At 38.7% G+C, this 17883-nt stretch overlaps 1 protein-coding gene across 3 annotated transcripts in view; it reads left to right on the top strand.

The window, feature by feature from the left end:
• CERK (ceramide kinase) overlaps positions 1-17883 on the top strand; it is a 76273-nt gene that overhangs the window by 57027 nt on the left and 1363 nt on the right. For 2 of the 3 annotated variants that reach the window (XM_075599796.1, XM_075599795.1), the window contains 6 exons: positions 829-903; positions 4860-5012; positions 7397-7502; positions 7689-7765; positions 13713-13918; positions 16046-16254. In XM_075599796.1, the coding sequence (XP_075455911.1) occupies positions 829-903; positions 4860-5012; positions 7397-7502; positions 7689-7765; positions 13713-13918; positions 16046-16254 (826 nt within the window). The remainder of the gene's footprint in view (positions 1-828; positions 904-4859; positions 5013-7396; positions 7503-7688; positions 7766-13712; positions 13919-16045; positions 16255-17883) is intronic. The other variant, XM_075599797.1, reaches the window with a different exon arrangement.

Raw genomic sequence — 17883 nt, 5'->3', positions numbered from 1 at the left:
TCTGTAGCCAGTGAAAAGCTAAAAAGGCATATTTACATTTATAATGGAGATGCCGAACACGGAGAAAATACCAACCTACCCATTCCTATAGGAAATAAGATTGCATTAAAACCCATACAGAGTTTTACAAAGGCTGACTCGTCAGGGGCCACAGATATCCAAGCACGGTGCTACAATGTTATTTTGGGACGTGGCAGCAGTACTTCTAGATGCAGTACTTCTAGATGCAATGATGGGAATTTGTTATTGTCCTGAGGTGCTGCCAAGTCCACTTGAAAGGCAGTTTAATGTAATCATTGTGCTAAACAACAAGTAGATATCAGGCACACTGGATTTGTATTCTAGTGATCATTTTGCGCTGTCAACAGGAACACCCACTTATTTTGCCGTGACTAATTTATAAGTGTGTGGTAATATCTGCTAGCGTTGTTAAAGTGACTAACATATAGACTGTAATAGGGGCTCACACCTATTGTAGAGAAGTTATGAAGACCCTGGGCCTGATTTGTGTTTTTTGTAATGCTCCTTGTTGCATGAATGTGCATTGTTTGAATGGAGAATACAGAGATGGAACTCTGACCCTGTTTTACAAAGAACTTGCAGACTAAAAAGCAAGTCCACAACTTAGTTTAGCTGGAGTCAGTTAATGTTTTATTTTCAAGCTATTGACCTGTTGAGGGGAGCCATAGCAACTTTTTTTAATGAATAATGCTTGCCTTGCAACCTCTAACCCCCCTCCCACCACCACCACGCCTCATGTCTTGTGAAAGAGCATTCATTTGTTGTAACATGTTTCTGTACAAAAATAAATCATATTTTTTTTTCCAGGGTCCACAGACTGTGTGTGCTTTGCAACTGTTGGTGCCAATGATCCAGTAACTTCTGCTTTGCACATTATTATAGGTAGGTGTGCAGTAGAAAGAAACATGCGTGTGTATTATAATGGATCATGCAGCAGGTATCTTTCAAAAAATCCACTTTCTCTGCTTTGACTATAACAGCCAGTGTTTGCAAAGCCCGGTGTAACTGGTTGTTTATCTAGGCAGTGAGTTTGTTTTGGGAAAACGGGCCATGATTGCTCTACTTGTTTCCCCTAACAGAAAGAAATAGAACAAACTTTATCGCGTCACACATGATTATGGCAAGTTGTTCACTTCAGTCCAGAATGCCAAACAGATTTGCAGAGAACCATCTGTATTCACAGCTGTGGCTGAGTTGTAGCATGGAAGCCAATATTATGTATTCCAAATATTCTTACAATTGTGTCAACATCCATTTTTCAGAGAATGTGCTATCACTTGGGCCCAGATCCACAAAAGGGTGCAAAACTTTAGCACGCCTTTACTTCTATTTTTATGAATCTCTTACCTAAAGATGCCATAAGGTGGCTGTCACGTATGGCTTACCTGACATAGCTGACCTACCTTTTTACCTTCTGCAAAGATCCCTCAAATAAACTATCTCCCCTCAATCCGTCCCAATTTGCCATCTGTCATGTACAGCACAAGGGTGCATGTGATTTATATATGCAACCAGGGTTAATACACAGCGAACTCGCTGCCACACCTGTGTCCTGCGCATGGTACTTAAAATTAAGATTGCAACTGAGTAAGGGTAAATATCTAATCGCCGTCACCACCAAAAGATAAATGCAGACAAAATACGTATCTGCCAGGATCTAATGGTTCCTGTTTACTAAAGAAAAACTATGCATTTAACACACACCTGTTGTAGCAAAATGTGTACGAAAATGTACTTTACTCTATGCAAAGCGTGCAACAGTTAAATCAGAGCCCAAAGCATTGCTTATTAAAGTTTGGCTTTAATATAGAAAAATACAGTGCTTAGATTATAGAAAAAAGATTACAAGAACATAGTTATAATAAATGCAGACCAGTTTCTTAAAATAAAAGGAGATGGGTAATAATGCAAGTTAGATTCTTTGTATAACATTAATCAGATTTTTTCTCAAAGGGTCTTGAGTGGAAATTGAGATTTCACGTTCCAGCATGGATACTCCCCTAGTTGAAATCTAATTTTCTATTCACACATGCCATTTTTTATGCCCAGACATTTTGCATTGAAACACACACAAACCCACCTTTTTTCATCAATTGGCCTTTTTGTGGACTTTTTTACGACTTAAAATAAAAAACGGTCCTGGTGACTTAAGTTTGATACTATATAAAAGTTTTCATAACTTTGTTTCGATAATACTTAGACACATGCCATCTTCACTGTTGCGTCTGGGCCTGCATCTAAAATTTGACAGCCTAACGTCTATTTTCGTAGGAGATACAATCTCTTTTGCACCTCCTTAATCGGTGTCATGGAGGACCAGGACCTTTGACACCTTTTTTACCTTCCGGGATCACTTTCAGCAGGCAGGACAGTTATTAAATAAATAGAGTTTATTTGGGCAAGCCCGAAGACATGACAGAAATGCACAAAAACAAGGAATACATACCGTCTGGGGGGAGACACTAGTCTCAACTAGGTGCAGGGCGCCTGCTTCAGTAGGCTTACCCTATCGGCTCCATGTCCAGAGATCATATGGTACTTTTTTCGGGAGAGCCGCCGTGCTCTCCCCGTTAGTTGAGCTCCGTCCAATTCTCAGAACTTGGCCTGAGAACTTGGTTCCAGTACGTATCCTCTGCTTGGCCAGGTTGCTCCGGCACCTTAATGCCGAGCACCCGCCGGTCACGTCACTGGATAAGCCTGGAGCAAGTAGGATAGTTCCTGAGAACTTGTCCTCAGCTTGGTCGAGTTTCTCCGGCACCTCTGGCGAGTGCTTTGCTATTCAGCCTCACCTGTTGCTCTGATTCTCTGATCCTTACATAGCCTTCTGTGACTATCTTTTACATGGAGAGGCGACCAACCAGAGAACGGATTCTAATACAGGAGCCAATCACAGGAGGGGCGTGCTTAGGTTCAGGTTGCTGGCAAGCGGGAAATATGAACTGGCCAATAGAAATCGTGCCTACGAGCTCCGTCTCAACAATGGCTTCTCTGGTCAGCCCATTACCGCCCGCTGGGTAGGCGCCACAGTGTCTGCAAGCACAAAGGGTCTCCCCTGCCGGGGAACCATTCACAGACCTGTTCCTCCGCCCTGCCCCGCCTGTCAGATGACCCGACACCTCGCCGCTCCCATCTTTTGTTATAATCCGCATATCTATAGATGCGATCGGCTAACTCAATTACCGGGTCTGCCTCCATAGAAATGCATGACCAACCACTCCAATACATTTTAATACAAAACTAGAACTTGGGCTCTAAAACTTGGTTTTCAGAACTTGATTTTAAAACCGGCTGGCAGGGCAAGGTTTTACATAGGGAAAAGATCGGGACACGTTACACTCGCGTACCCGCAAAACTGCGGGTACAATTACAGTACTACCGGGAGCTCCGGTCAGGAACATTTTATAACCATTTTAACCAGTTTTGCCCCCAACATCCACCATTACAAACTCAGTCCCAGAGTTACCTTTTCTTACCTACTTTCTCCTAAGGACCAAATACATATATTTTGCCGCGCTTACCTAGGCGGCTAGGGAAACACAGTTTTCCCGGTACCTAACCAGGCTATTACATATACAGTGTATCCGGTTTATGAGTGTACACACTGCCGAATACAGACGATTTTGGAGGTAGCTAGGCGGGCTTCACCTTTATTTTGTGAGGCCAGTTACCACTACCGTTACAATCAGGAAATGTTTGGCATCATTTGATTTCATTGCAACGGGTACAAATATGTATTTGTTCTTGCAAATAGGTGTCGGATTAATGCTATCTAATATTTAATATAGCACTCAGACTAAATGGTTACCTGGTTGTCACCTCTCTGATGCATAGAGGATATTTTAAGAATGTAAGGTTTTATTTGAGGCTGACGGCCCATGATCTGGGTCTCGTTTATGGGCTTCCAAACTTCACATTTCACTTTTAGTGGCCATCAGTGATAACCCCAAGGTTAAACCATATTTCAACTTCATCTCTGGCAACACAGATGTTGACTCGCGATAACCTCACTCCTATACAACCCAGACCAGTAGTCTCCAAAGTAAATAATGGGGTGTTAATGATGGTTTACGCCTGTAAAAAAAAAATGGCACTATTTTTAACGCTAGATGTTAGATAAATGGTATTCAATAAGCTCATTACAGAATAAACTATATTAATTTTATGTTCACTAATCTCAGTTAAGGCTAACCCTGGGAAATAACGTTTCATTGTCATTGTTCACTCTGGAATAGTATCCAGATAATGAATAGGGCTTTTTCTGAAAGGGGGCAGAGGGATACCAATTTAGAAGAAGGCCCGTTAACCTATATACTTCAAAATTGATGAACCTATATTCTACGTGGTGGAAAACCTGTGTACACACCGCTCGCTCTCCCTCTCCCCTTAGCGCCCTTCTCTTATCTTTAGCAAAATCTCTTTTACGATGGGAGTAATGCAAAGACTTAACCGTTGCATTTTTTGTAGACCACGCAGCGTTCTCTTGAAATAACGTGATGTTAACCCATTTCCAGAGAGCTTAATTACTTCGGTTATTTTTGCATGCGACTAGTGAATAAGGGTTTAACTCTGGAAATAATGGCTATTACCCTCAGATAATATCATGTTATTTCCCCTGATCTAATGGAGTTTAGTGAATCTAGTCCTTCTTTTTCGCAATATTTAAGGGGTCTGCAACATATGTTTAAATCATTCCCCCACCTTTACTGCAACGTTTAGTCATGTTCACTAAATAGTGCATTTTGTCATTTCAATTCTGATTCCATTTCTTACAAAACATTGTACTTATGTGGTTCTTTTAGTGTAGTATTGTGTTACAGATATTGCTTTTGTATTAAAAGGTGATTCTCAATCTTTGGATGTATGCTCCGTACACCACAAGCAAACATTTCTCAAGTACTCTGTTTCGTTATTGGGCTACGGCTTCTATGGGGACGTATTAAAAGGCAGTGAAAAGAATCGCTGGATGGGCCCTGCGAGATATGACTTTTCAGGTACAGTGAAATATGTTGTAACTTTGCGGTGCAGAGCTTATAAGGTGCGCTTAAACGGTTACTCATTGAGTCATCACTTTATCACATCAGTTTTTTTTTTTTTAGCTTCCTGTTCATGCAATTTGATTTGGTTCTACAGGAAACAAATGTTATTAATCATTAAATGAAACATTTTGCATGTTCAACAGACGTAACCTCGGTGTTATGAGATGACATTCATTTTAATTGTGGTTGAAATGCTTAGATATTATCCTTTTGACAACCTTATTTTCAAGTTCTGAGCGCGAGACATTACTTACCATTTTTATACCCTTTCATCTCGCTGCAGAATTTGTCATTTCTGGTGATGAATTTTTAATCATTTTTTTTTTCATGGAAAGTAATTCATATCTGGAGCCTCTTACCATTTATCAAGTCTTCCTTTTGTAAGAGTCATGTTTCGAATGTTATGTCCCAGTAGGAAAATTAAAAACATTTGCAAGAAAGTCATCTCGGCTGTGATGAGCAATTAAAAATGTAAATATAATTTGTGGTTTTAAGATTTCTTTTGCCATAGAACAGTGATCCATCATTTTACTCGGCTAAAATGTCCTTTAGATGCTACAATATCCTGAAATGTCATTATGGAAATTGCTGTTTAAAAAACAATAAATATAATCTGTGTATGGTAAATTGTTATGCTACATGTTTTTGATCAAGTAAAGTTGCATTCACTTACATCAAATTTGACATTGACCTAAAAGGAAAATGACTGTATCACACCACTAGTGAATACACTTTTGTTCAATTATTGCATAAGTATGTATTTTTTGTTTAAAAAGTTCCCATGCCATGGCTTTGTGGAAACATTTCTAAATGTATTTTTTTTTTTTACTTGCATTTCTCATTTAATTGATTGATTGAAACCAACAGAGTAATAATAATAATAATAATTGACTTGTTGCTCGTGAGGAGAAAACTCTGGGATCTGAGACTCAGCAGTTTTCAGTCAATACTTCTAGTCTAAGGAGTATAAATAAACATGCAATTTTTATGCTAGATTAGTTGCAGCACCAGGGCGCTGTGAGCACTAGTGTGACCATCATATAGTCCTGACTCGCACCCTACATCGCATCAGGAACAGTACAGGACGTTCCAATCATATTCTGAAATCATTTATTGGGTATTTAGGAAAATGGAAGTGGGTAAACAGAGGGCAAAGTGTTTCCCCATAGGAGGGATATTGCCGTCCATTGTACATAGGCATTTCTGTGTTTTCTGAAGCTGTAGCATCTGAAAGAAACAATCTAATCGTTATTTTTTCTCTTAGTTTTTTAATACATGTTTGAAGCGAAGGTTCTCCGGTGCTGAACCCTGATAAGTTCAGCTCCGGGGACCCCCTGCTTCCTGAGATACTTACCTCCGAAGGGGATGCCAGTATCTCCTGCAGTTTTGAGCAGTTTAAAGCCCCTGGTCACATGGGCCAATAGGAAGCAGCACCGGGTGACATCACAGCTTCTTATTGGCTCGCAGGGCCTGGGAGCTTTGAAAAGCAGCCCATGTGTGAACCCAGGAGTGGTTACCGACATCTGCTACGAAGGTAAGTACCTCTGGAAACAGGATAGTGATCAGCGCAAGCTGTCGATCTCAGAGATTAGAAAGACAATAATAAAGGCAAATGGTTAACGCCTTAGACATTAAATATTCCCACAATATAATTGGGGGGGGGGGGGAAGGGTTGTAGGAGGGGAGGGATGGGTATAAATCAATATGAATCAACTCGCACGGCCTTGTGTGAGCCCCTTCCCCTCAGAGTGATGATCTTTCAGATGTCAGTCTGATGTCAGATGGTATACAGTATGGAATTAGACTCGTCTTCTCAGTGTTCACCAATTCACCAGCTTGCGCTGACCACTATCCTGTTTCTTATGCAGTTGTAAGAAGATTCTGGGTTCTATCTTCTTTGGGTCAAGCTGCAAAGATTGTGAAAGGGCTAGTATACTTTCCATTTACTAGTTTTTATTTGTGTCATATATTTAAGCACGTCATATCATTTAGGGAGCGCCCCAGCTTTGTTTCGTTCAAGTACCTCCGGAAGCATGGGGTCACGGAACTTAAATTAATGAGGTTCAGCTTCGGAGATGCTCTTCTTCAATCCTGTATTTAAAAATAAATAAATGAAGAAATAAAAAGGCGTGAATTGCCTCTTGTGTAATTTGCTTTGGATAAGAATGACATCCACGGCTGACTGACGGCAACACCAAAATGATAAAAAAAAATGTCAATATTGACTTCATATTTTATTATCATAATATTACGATCGTACCGGTATGTTGCCCAACTGTAGTAATGTTTTTAGCAAGTGAAGATGTAAGACCATGAAAAGATATGGATTGTATTTTTAGGGTTCAAGACCTTTTTGTCTCATCATTACTACGAGGGAACGGTCTCTTTTGAACCAGACCAACAGGCTCTGGGGTCTCCAAGGGATCAGATCTGCTGCACATCTGGGTAAGTGGTTTGTGAGTTCACATACTTTAAACTACCATAACGTTTTGACACAACAGCCTCATTTTTATGTTCAGTTTAATGCTTGAGCATTTAACTTGCCTTCATATTTCCCTTCCTTTGTACGAGTATTTTTAGCAAGTAGGAGCAAGGTTTTTAATTTAAGTGACTTGATTTTTGTTCTTACAGGTGCTTCATTTGTAGACAAAGTATTAAGCAACTTGAAAAACGGCAGAGAAAACAGCCCTGTGGATTAGAACACGATGGTAATACGAATGTTTTAAACCCTTTTCTCAATGGGTATAATTATTGTTAATGTAGCTCAACCCCCTTATAACGCTGTGCTTGGGGTCCAAAGAATCACATCGCGTTATAAGCGGATCGTGTTCGAAATAATGTACAATTGGATGCATTGTACAATAAAGTATTTAAGATACCAATAATCGTGTTGTAAAGTATTCATAAATACGAAAATTGGGAGCCACGCTGCATCGCGTTAAGCGGATTCGCGTTGTAACGGATCGCGTTATATCTGGGTTGAGCTGTACTTCAGTTAAAAAAATTATTTTATTGACCATTTTGAAATATATGGGGGTTTTTTCTGACATATCAGCAGTATTTGAACTGAATTTACCAGTATTTACAATTGGATTCTGTGTTGTGAACCTTTTATTTTACTAATGTAAAATCAGATATGTTTGTTTGACTACATAATTCCATTCAGACATGACAATAATTTGAGTGAAGTCTACACTGTATACTTAAAATGTGTGTCGGAAGGAAACGTTTCTACTGCCTGTGGCGTTGACTGGATTATCAGTAAGAAGCTTAATCACTCGAGCTGTTAGTAATTGATTTGGAAAGTTATGAGGGCTGAAGTTACAGTAAAATTCCTCGCTGGTAAAAAGAACAGGCGGCTACAGGTTACCACAGTAGTGACTCATAAATAGTGTTTTCAGTAAATTATATTTAGAATTCAGTAGATTAAGACGGCAATTTCCTCCCCCTCCTCCATCCCCTTTGCTCGATTGCATGCAGGTTGCGTCCCGCATTCGCGGTCCTTACTCCAAGAAATATGGCCCCCGAGGCCACCAACAGAAAGTAGCAATATTCTCTTCTGATGACGTGGCAACTTTCTATTGGTTGCTGGAGCGAGGTTGGCCATGTGGCTTTTTTGTGTCCATTTTGTGCTGGCATCTTTGGGGGGGGAGGGGGTGTTCGGGGGTTCCCATCCCCCAGAGTTGACGAACCATGGATCAGCTCTGCAAGACCACCTGTTCAGGTAAGTAAAAATTAATTAAATAACAAAAAACCTGAACGCGTGGGACTGCTGCTTTAATGCAATCTGGCTCCTGGGTGTCATCTGTGTAGTACACTTAATGAAGCAATGAAACCAAGGCATGGTGACTTCTGAATGATGGGGTTTAACAGAATACATCAAATAGTCTTTTCTTCTCTGTTTGAAAAAGGTGTTTTTCCTTAGGCCAAGCATGGTGGGACCATAATGTTGGAATTGTAGAATATAGTTTTTATCTCCTACCGTCCATTTGAGTAATTGCCTTCCCATAAAATGACCAAATCTTCCATTTATCCATGGTAAACAAGTGGCTCTATGTATCCGTTTTCACAAGAAAGCTTGTCAAAATGAGGATTACAAAAATGGCATGGTGTGTACAACATACATACAGCACAGGAGGCAAAGTATTACAAATCACCAAAGAGAAAAACAATATTTGCTAGGTTAGTGTAAGCTGAATAATATATCGCCTGCTGTATTTTCTAGCTTCTAAAAACGCTTTCCCGTAAATGAGGGAAGATAATGCATCGTGGTGATGAGCGTATCCTCACATTTAAGGTTAAAATCTGTTGCGCAGTCCTTCCTTTTTTTTTTTTTTCTCCCCCAGTATCAGCAATCACATTTAGAAGTCAGCAAATTCCCAAGTGATGTGGATGGCTGCGCCAACTAAGTCTCTGCACGATAAATGACAGAAATCTTATCGCTCTGTTCAGGAGCTTTGCTGGTTTATGCACAACTTATTTTTTGGGTGAAGTCAAAATCTAGCACAATGTACAGTATGGATCTGATCTCTCACATTTAGAGATCACTAGAGATTTCAATTTGGTTAGATGATTAGCTGCATATAAGATAAAATAATTGGTTTGTTTCATATACTGTCCTTATTTTGAGATTTGTGGTGTGGTTTTGTTTGCCAAATGTAATCTTTTATTATTTTAATGGTCTGCTTTCTCGTGCCATAGTTGTATGTAATGCAACGGCAAGCTGCAAAATGAGGCTGAAAATCTAATTCAGGAATAGATTTGACCCAGTTTTAGGCATTATTCTATTAATTGTGCAAAGCTAAGCTGTTTGACTAATTACAGATGTTGACAATTAAGATTCCTTCTTTTATTTGACAAAGTGAAATTAAAAAATGGTAAAACATAATTAAGTTTTCTTTGTTTAAAATCCAATTGTATTCATTTAGTATGCACTGAAAGCAACAGTTCTGCTACCTTTACAGATCCAGTTCATGTACACACCACGATAACATATCTAAACGGTCACTCTGTGCGACTTATGCCTTTTGAGAACATTAAGATCCTTAGCGGTTTCCTTAAAGTTACCTTTGCTGTCTGGTGTTTCAGTTAAGATTTCTCCCTGTTGTGATTAGTGTGTCGAGAGCCGGGCTTTGCAGGGAACAAAGTGTGACCATCCCATCTCCCTGCTTGTTCCACCCTCTTGGACAAGGGCAGATGAGGGACAAGAATAGAAGAAACAATTGACCATAATTTAGCTTTTAAGTATGCTTGCTGAAATGAAAATCTGCATTTCCAAAGTAACACAGGACAGTTCAATGTTGTCTTAAAGGAGCAGTTCAACATGGATGTATTTATTTATTTTTTAACTACAATACTATACATTAAGAGGTCTGTTTTCACCGTTGTAGAGTCTTCCCTGCTTTTAGGTATTTTACAAAACTTGCCAAAAGCCTAAATTATTATTATTATTGCAGCTTAGTCCCTCTCGCTTAGTAACAGTAACAGACCTTAAATAGGCCTTTATCTAATTGGATTAAGACTTTTTTTTTTCTTCTGACAAGACCCTTTGCCGTCTTTATGGAAAACATACGTGTTGCTTAGTGCGGTCGTGAAAGTGATTTGATGAACGGCAGGAATCGTGATGTTTCAGGCTTTTAAAAATTATTAACATTGCGTACAGCAAATAAAAATACCACTTGTGGGGACATTCACACGTCTCAGACCGGCCTGCAACTCCATCTTTCCCCATTATTGCTTGGCTATACAATGCTTCCGCTGCAAGCAGGGATTCTGGGTAATGACATGCAAATGAGCACTCCTTTTCACTCTTTTCTATTTGTCCATTTTGACATGGGCCCCTATAAGCTTATACTTACTGTATTGTACAGCCTGGGTTGGAAAAAAAATACCAGTAAAAACAGCTAGGAAAAGAATAACAATAAGGCTGTTTGTCTGCTTTAATGTGCGCCCCACTTTCAAAGTAGGTCAGATTGGAGGAACTGCACCTTTTTAAAGGGCTATTACATGTCTAAGGAATGTAACTATTTCTTGGTTGTTTATATTTTGATTTGCAAGCTACCTTGGCTATTCCCATTAACTGATCAGACAGACATGTTCCCCCCTCACCCCTCCCTCCTGTAACATCTCAAGTCTTTTCCACTAAGGCTATACGTTTGCGGAAATTACCTGGGCTCTAAAGATATCACTTGGTCTTGACAAAAAATAAAGTATTTCACTATGAGTTAGGAGTGAATGCAAACAACAGCAAGTCCAGTTGTGTTCTTTGGTTGTGCTTTTCTGTCTCTTGTGCTTGGAAATTAAGGACCAGGGAGTCTCACGTTATTCATTTACCAGTCACTGAGCAAGGGCTGTTCTTGAACCAGTGGTTCATCGCATTTGCAGTATCAAGTCTTTGGCAGTAACACTGTTACTGTAGAGTCTTTAAACATATGTTGTACAAGAACTGTCAAGTTCCCCATGACCTCAGGGTAGACACAAATGTACTATCTCTGACTGGACAGGAATCTGTTCTCTTTCAGCCCATCAAATCATCCAGTCAGCTGTGAATGCCATTCTATTGCCTCAGTGATTTTTTTCTTCTTCTTGCCATTATCTACTTTATGTTTTAGGTAGGCAGAAAATAACCAACTCCAACTCCCTCCACTGACTTAATAAAGGAGTTAATTAGCACATAAAGTGGTCAGAGGTTTTTCACGGCTGTTCTGCAATACTTTCCTAATTGGTACCTCGCCCCTCACACTTCAACATATTTCTTTCTAGTGTATTATTGAAAACAAAATTGCATTGTCTTATCAAATCCTTCTTTTTTTCACATGTTTAATGATTACCATAGTATTTAAGTGGGCATTAATATGACAAACTTTAAGATTTTTCATTGTTGACTTCTGTGGTGGTGGCTGAAGTGGTTTCTTTCTAGTCTACCTTTGAAATGCCAAAATAACACAGAAATGGAAACATTGACATTTATGAATGAGTGATATATTATTGAGTGGTTCTTAAAAGGACATACAGTATTGAATCCTTTTATTGCTAATATTTTCATGGCATTGAACGGCTTTACAGTCATCACCAGGTCATGTTAGGTAGAGTAAATTATGCTTCATCTTGTATAGCGGATAAAAAAAGAAACTGTACATTTGTTGAGTGATTAGTGTTTCTAGTTTCTGTTTAGGATAAGAGAAATTGGTTTTAAATGTCCATTTTCAGAACGAAATTACTTAAATTGTTTTCACATTAATCAAAGCAGCTCTGAGTGAGCTTTGAGCTTGACAGTTTAATTTGCAACATAGTTAAAAGTTTTAGGCTGAGTCCATGCAGCAGAAGTCCGCGCGGAGGCGACCGCACGAGTGACGTCGCCCGCGTTAAGCGGGAGCGTTTTGTGGCCATGGTAGACGCGCCGTGGGGGGACAAGTTTAGGGGCGTGTCTGACGTCACGGAGCTAGTTCGTCCTTAGTGGGCGAACCGCTCACATGACCTGCCCATTACGCCGAAGAATCAGATTGAACCGATTCGTCGCACCCCCTCCTGCTGTCACGCAAGCGCGGTCTATGGGCACGATCAAAGGCAATGTGATCGTGCCGTGCGCACACGCCTCCGCGCGGTCTTCGCCAGCATGGATGCCGCCTAAGTCTCCGTTGTAGAGAAGCAATCAGAAATATCTTGTTCTGTGCAATTTTGGGTGCATTTTGCTTGCATCTTAGGATCTCATGCTTTAAAACTTCTATTACTACTCCTTCTCCATTTTACATATGGAACCAAAAATCATCTTTAATATATGTGGATCTGTCAAAATGCCTAATTTAAAGAATTCCGGTTTTAGCCTTTAAAGAGGGGAGAGGGGGGATATTTAGTTTTAAACTATTAACTTCAAGTATTTTAATGTATTTATATAATCTTAACCTAATCTCTCGTGATCACAACGTAAACTGTTGTATATCATTGTTTGACAAATTGTGGCATAATTTCTTTAAAGACATTAATTGGAAGAAGCCCATAATTACAAGGTTTTATTCAAATTAAGCGGACCTGAAGAAAATGGAAATGGGCCCATTTATACACATTTATACACATTTATACACATGAAGCATTTCATATTTAAAAAAAAAAAAAAAATCCCCCAGATTTAATACCTTAAAACGGGTAACTTCCACGGGTTTAATCAGAGGGACTGCAAAAAAAACCTAATATCAAACTTAAGTGAGTTTTACTGTAGAGGTCATTTAACCTTTCTATGGAATATTATGACCATAAGTAAAAAATAAATAAAATAAAAAGTATTGCCTGATGTTGGACTGCCTCTTTAATATACTGTACAGTTCGTTATGGTCACCTGTCTGAAGCAGGCAGTATAAAGAATATTTGTGAGAACTGGTCAACTTGTTGTAGATGGCCAACATTGTTATATATATATACAGTGCAAGAAGTGTGTTGGAACTAGTACTAATGTCCTTATTTTGATAATGGTTTCCAGCTCCAATTAACTTGTTTTTAATTACGGAGGGTGTAATTGTTAACATAATGCATGTTAGGTTGTAATTTCCATGTTTAACTCAAGTGGGGAAAAAGTATAATTCAGCGAAGTTTATTTGGCGTGTGTAACGGCCAAGTTTCTGTCAATAGGTAATGAACTTTGTCTTTTTATCCTTGTCTTAGGGCAAGAGGAGGACTGGACGATAATCAAAGGAAAGTTTATGGCAATTAATGCTGCCAACATGAGTTGTGCCTGTCCACGAAGCCCAAAAGGGCTCTCGCCAGCCGCTCACTTGGCAGATGGAACTGCAGATCTCATTTTAGTCCGCAAATGCTCCAGATTAAATTTTCTAAGGCACCTTATCAGGCACACGAGAAATGATGATCAGGTATTTGGAAAAAATAAATGTGCAGAACTATCCAGGTGCTGGAAACAGACATATGTAAATATTCAGACACTACATGAAATGTATTAAGCACGTTTGCCCAGGAAATGTCCCTATTTTATCACCTTTGTAATAACAGTGACATTTTCTTTAGTAATGGCCCATTTGTGGCATGGTCAGTCCATTGAAAGGTTATATGGTTAAAGCAACAATCCCCCTATGCTTACTGAAAAAGCTCATGGTTTTTGTGGTCATCACAAAACACTTGATATGTAAAATGACCACTGGCCATTCACAGACATTACGTTAATAGAGGTTGGCATAATAACTCATAATTACAGTAAAATAAAATAACAGAGAATTAGAAAAACACTGAAAGCGTTCAGTATCCGGGAGATGCAGCAGCATTTTTGGGGGATGTTACTACTTTATAAGGTGTTTGTCATAAATGTAAACAATAAACTCTTTGTTGAGGACATAACACAAATTCTACTTTTAGTAGTACTTTCTCAGCAAAATTGAGCCTTTCATCAATTTGTGGCAAATGTAAGTACTGCCGTTCATATATTTAAAAATATATATATTTACAGTTTCGTGTTCTATTAAACTTCCAATTACATTTCTGTTAACTATGTGTTTCACTGAATTCTCCTTTTGGGTTTAAATAACACTTGTGATGAATGCAACAAAACACCAACATGATTGACTGGTTACATACATTTTCCAGTGCAGGCAGTGTAAAGGAATTGGTAAGGGGGTTCTAACGAGAGGGAGGCTTCCAACAAGATAACAAAATGGAGGTGGTTAATGGTATTATTGTAGTTGGAGAACAGAACATGAAACAAAGATTAGGGAGTAAATGGGTCTGTTCAAAGCATACTTGGGGGTACAGTGCGTTTTAAAGCTATGATGCAGAAAGAGACGCAATATAAAGCTGCAAGAACTTGTATTAAGGAAAAACTTTAGAATTGCAGGACTTCATTGAAGCCACTTAGAAAGTAAGTCTGAGGATGAGAATACCTGAATTTAAAGACCATTTCCCCTACATTTTACCGAGCTTCCATTATTATTATTATTATTTTTTTTTCATTATTATTATTACGCTTGACGCTTTAAATTCTCGGGTGTTTGTACCCCTGAGTGCTGAAGACATTTTTTGGTGCTAGTGGTGACAATAACAAAAAAAAAAAATCTTAATTTAAAACCTAGATAAAATATATGGGGATTTTTTTTCTGACAGAACCTGTAGATTATAATTCTACCCATGGCTTAATGTTATTTTTTCCTCATATTACAGAACTTTCAGTCCAAATGCTAAGGAATTTGCTTAAAACAAATGAAAGACAAGTGAATATAAACTTGTATAAATCCTTCATAATCTGTCATTGTTCACCAACCTTAAGGCTACCCAAATATCTAAGAATATTTTTAGTAAAGCACTGTTTCACCAGTGTGGAAGTACTGGAAACCGAAAGAAACATATCTAAGGGTGAAAACAAAAATAAGCAATATTGAATTTGGCATGGTATAAAAATACTTAAATATGTGGTTTTCCTTTATTTTGTAAAACTATGATTAGGCTAGGCTCTTATGGCAGTGGCTTTCACCCATCCATGGAAGTTTTAAAGTTTGTGGGACCTTCACTTGGACTTCATATTAAATGTCCATAGGGGAAAGCAATATATCCCAGAGTTTGAGAATATTGGGGACATATCCAACCAAGATTGAAAGCCCCATTTCATCTTCAGCTTAGGATACATTTCTCAACCCTACACAGACGCTTAGAAAATTCCCCAATGTTAGTTCTATCCCCCATTAATAGTGTTATCAACTATAGGAAAAATACACTTGGGAATTCTTGGATGTCACAAAGTGACTCCTTGACAAAGTATCTAAAAGCTGATGTCACGCTTTTAGTTTCAAAAGAAGACACCCATCTCGTTTTTCCAAGGGTCCCCCAAGCATAATTTTGAGGTCAGTAGCCCCTACTGTAGGCCAGACAGCACTCATGAATGAACTTCTGTGTTGTTTACAAAAAAATGGAATTACACGTCATAATTTCTGTTCTCTAGCACTGATATTTTACTGTGAAAACCTGTTTTTAAAAGATTTATTTTTTCCCTTTTGTAGTTTGACTTTGCATTTGTTGAGGTTTATCGGGTAAAGACTTTTCAATTTACTCCCAAACATTTTGAAGAGGAAGACTGTGAGAGCACAGATATAGGGAAAAAGAATTTTGCTCAGATCTGCACGGATCACCCAAGATGTGGGTGCAGTCAGGTGAATAGTATCTGGAATTGTGATGGAGAAACGCTGGACCAAACTGCCATTGAAGTGAGGTACAGTATGAATCATTTCTGTCAATTGATGTGTTAAAAATAGTGAGTGATGATGTTAGCCTAGACGAGAGTAGAAACTCTACCTTTAATGACGAAACGATGGCGACAGATTGTATCTCTTACCTTTTTGCTAGTGTTTGTTTGCTATTTTTTTTTAATTTATCCTGGATATGAAACAGACTGAAATGAAAGAGAATGGAAAAACATGCAGGAAATCTCATCATTCTTAAATATTATGCAAAGATATTTTGAGAAGAAATGGTACCATGATATATGCAATAGGTTAGATTGCACAATAAAAATGTGATCAAATGATCATTGATATTGTTCTCATTTTGATTGAATTGCAATATACAAGTATTAAAAAAAACTAAATCAATGGTTCTGGGTATAACCAAAGGTGCTGGAACATTAATGTAAGTGATGTGCAACAAATTCCAATTTCTGGTACTGGATGGGTATCAATGGCGCTAAACACACAGAATGGTAGATAAATAAATTAAATATACAACCAGATGTGATGGAGAGTACTTTTTATGTACATTCTATTTATTTTTAGAGCATATTTTTTGATTAATATTACTGTTAGCGCTACCTATTGTTTTTTATTGTGTAAATTCCAATTTCTGTTACTACCAGATATACTCGATGTTCAACCAATAAACATTTTGGAGAATATGCAAATATGTTTTAAATATCTAGGAAAGACGGTTACCTGACTTTAAATTCCCTGATGGCAAAAGATCAAATGTTTTGTATTGACGCATTGAATGCTTTTGCAGGATGTTGAACTGTAACTGTAGCTTGTAAATTGATCATCCTAGTTCAGGGTGGGCAACTCCAGTTCCTTAAAGCACCACCAATAGGTCGGGTTTTCAGGATATTCTTGCTTCAGCACAGGTGGCTCAGTCGAAGAGCTGTCCTGTTGGTGGCCCTTGAGGACTGGAGTTGCTCACCCCTGTCCTAGTTGCTTTATATTAAACACGTGTTTTTAATAGGTTTTTAAAATTAGGCCTCACAGCCGTTGCATGTAATGAGACTACATTTCACACTGTTTTCATTATGTTCTTGGGGAATTCATAATATTGGCCGCGTATAAGAGGCTGCACAGAAAATCTACCTCCAGAATTAAAACTTGCGGTTGAAGTTTATACATTGAAACTTTCCTTTTTATTCTGTTATGCTGGTACAGCTTCATGGTGTCCTTATTCTGTTCAGGGAACATCAGAGGAGCTGGTAATGACGATTTACTTAGATTTCCATCTGTAGACTTGGATAGAACAGCCCATTCCTGAGGTTGGGGAACACTATCGGGCATACAATTACTGCAGTCGTGATCACTTTGCCCTAGAGTCAGAAGATCATTGGCATACTATGGCTGTAGACATTCAGACACAAAAGGTTAAGTTTACTCTCTTGCTGCTAGAGGTCCTGTCCTGGACTTTCTGGATTTTTAGTCGTGATCACTCCTGGAGTGATCTGAGGACTGCCCTGTGGCTGATCTAAACAAATGTGTGGGGGGAATACTTCCGTTTTGAAAGGACCGACTGCTCACACCCTAGAAAATGCATATTATTGCCATGGCATACATGGTACATCATAACTGCACTGCAAAGATTAAAACATTTT

This window comes from Ascaphus truei, chromosome 5, assembly GCF_040206685.1.
Source record: "Ascaphus truei isolate aAscTru1 chromosome 5, aAscTru1.hap1, whole genome shotgun sequence".
Lineage (NCBI taxonomy): Eukaryota > Metazoa > Chordata > Amphibia > Anura > Ascaphidae > Ascaphus > Ascaphus truei.
Note: the sequence above shows the minus strand (reverse complement) of the source record. Positions and strands in the feature narration are given on the sequence as shown.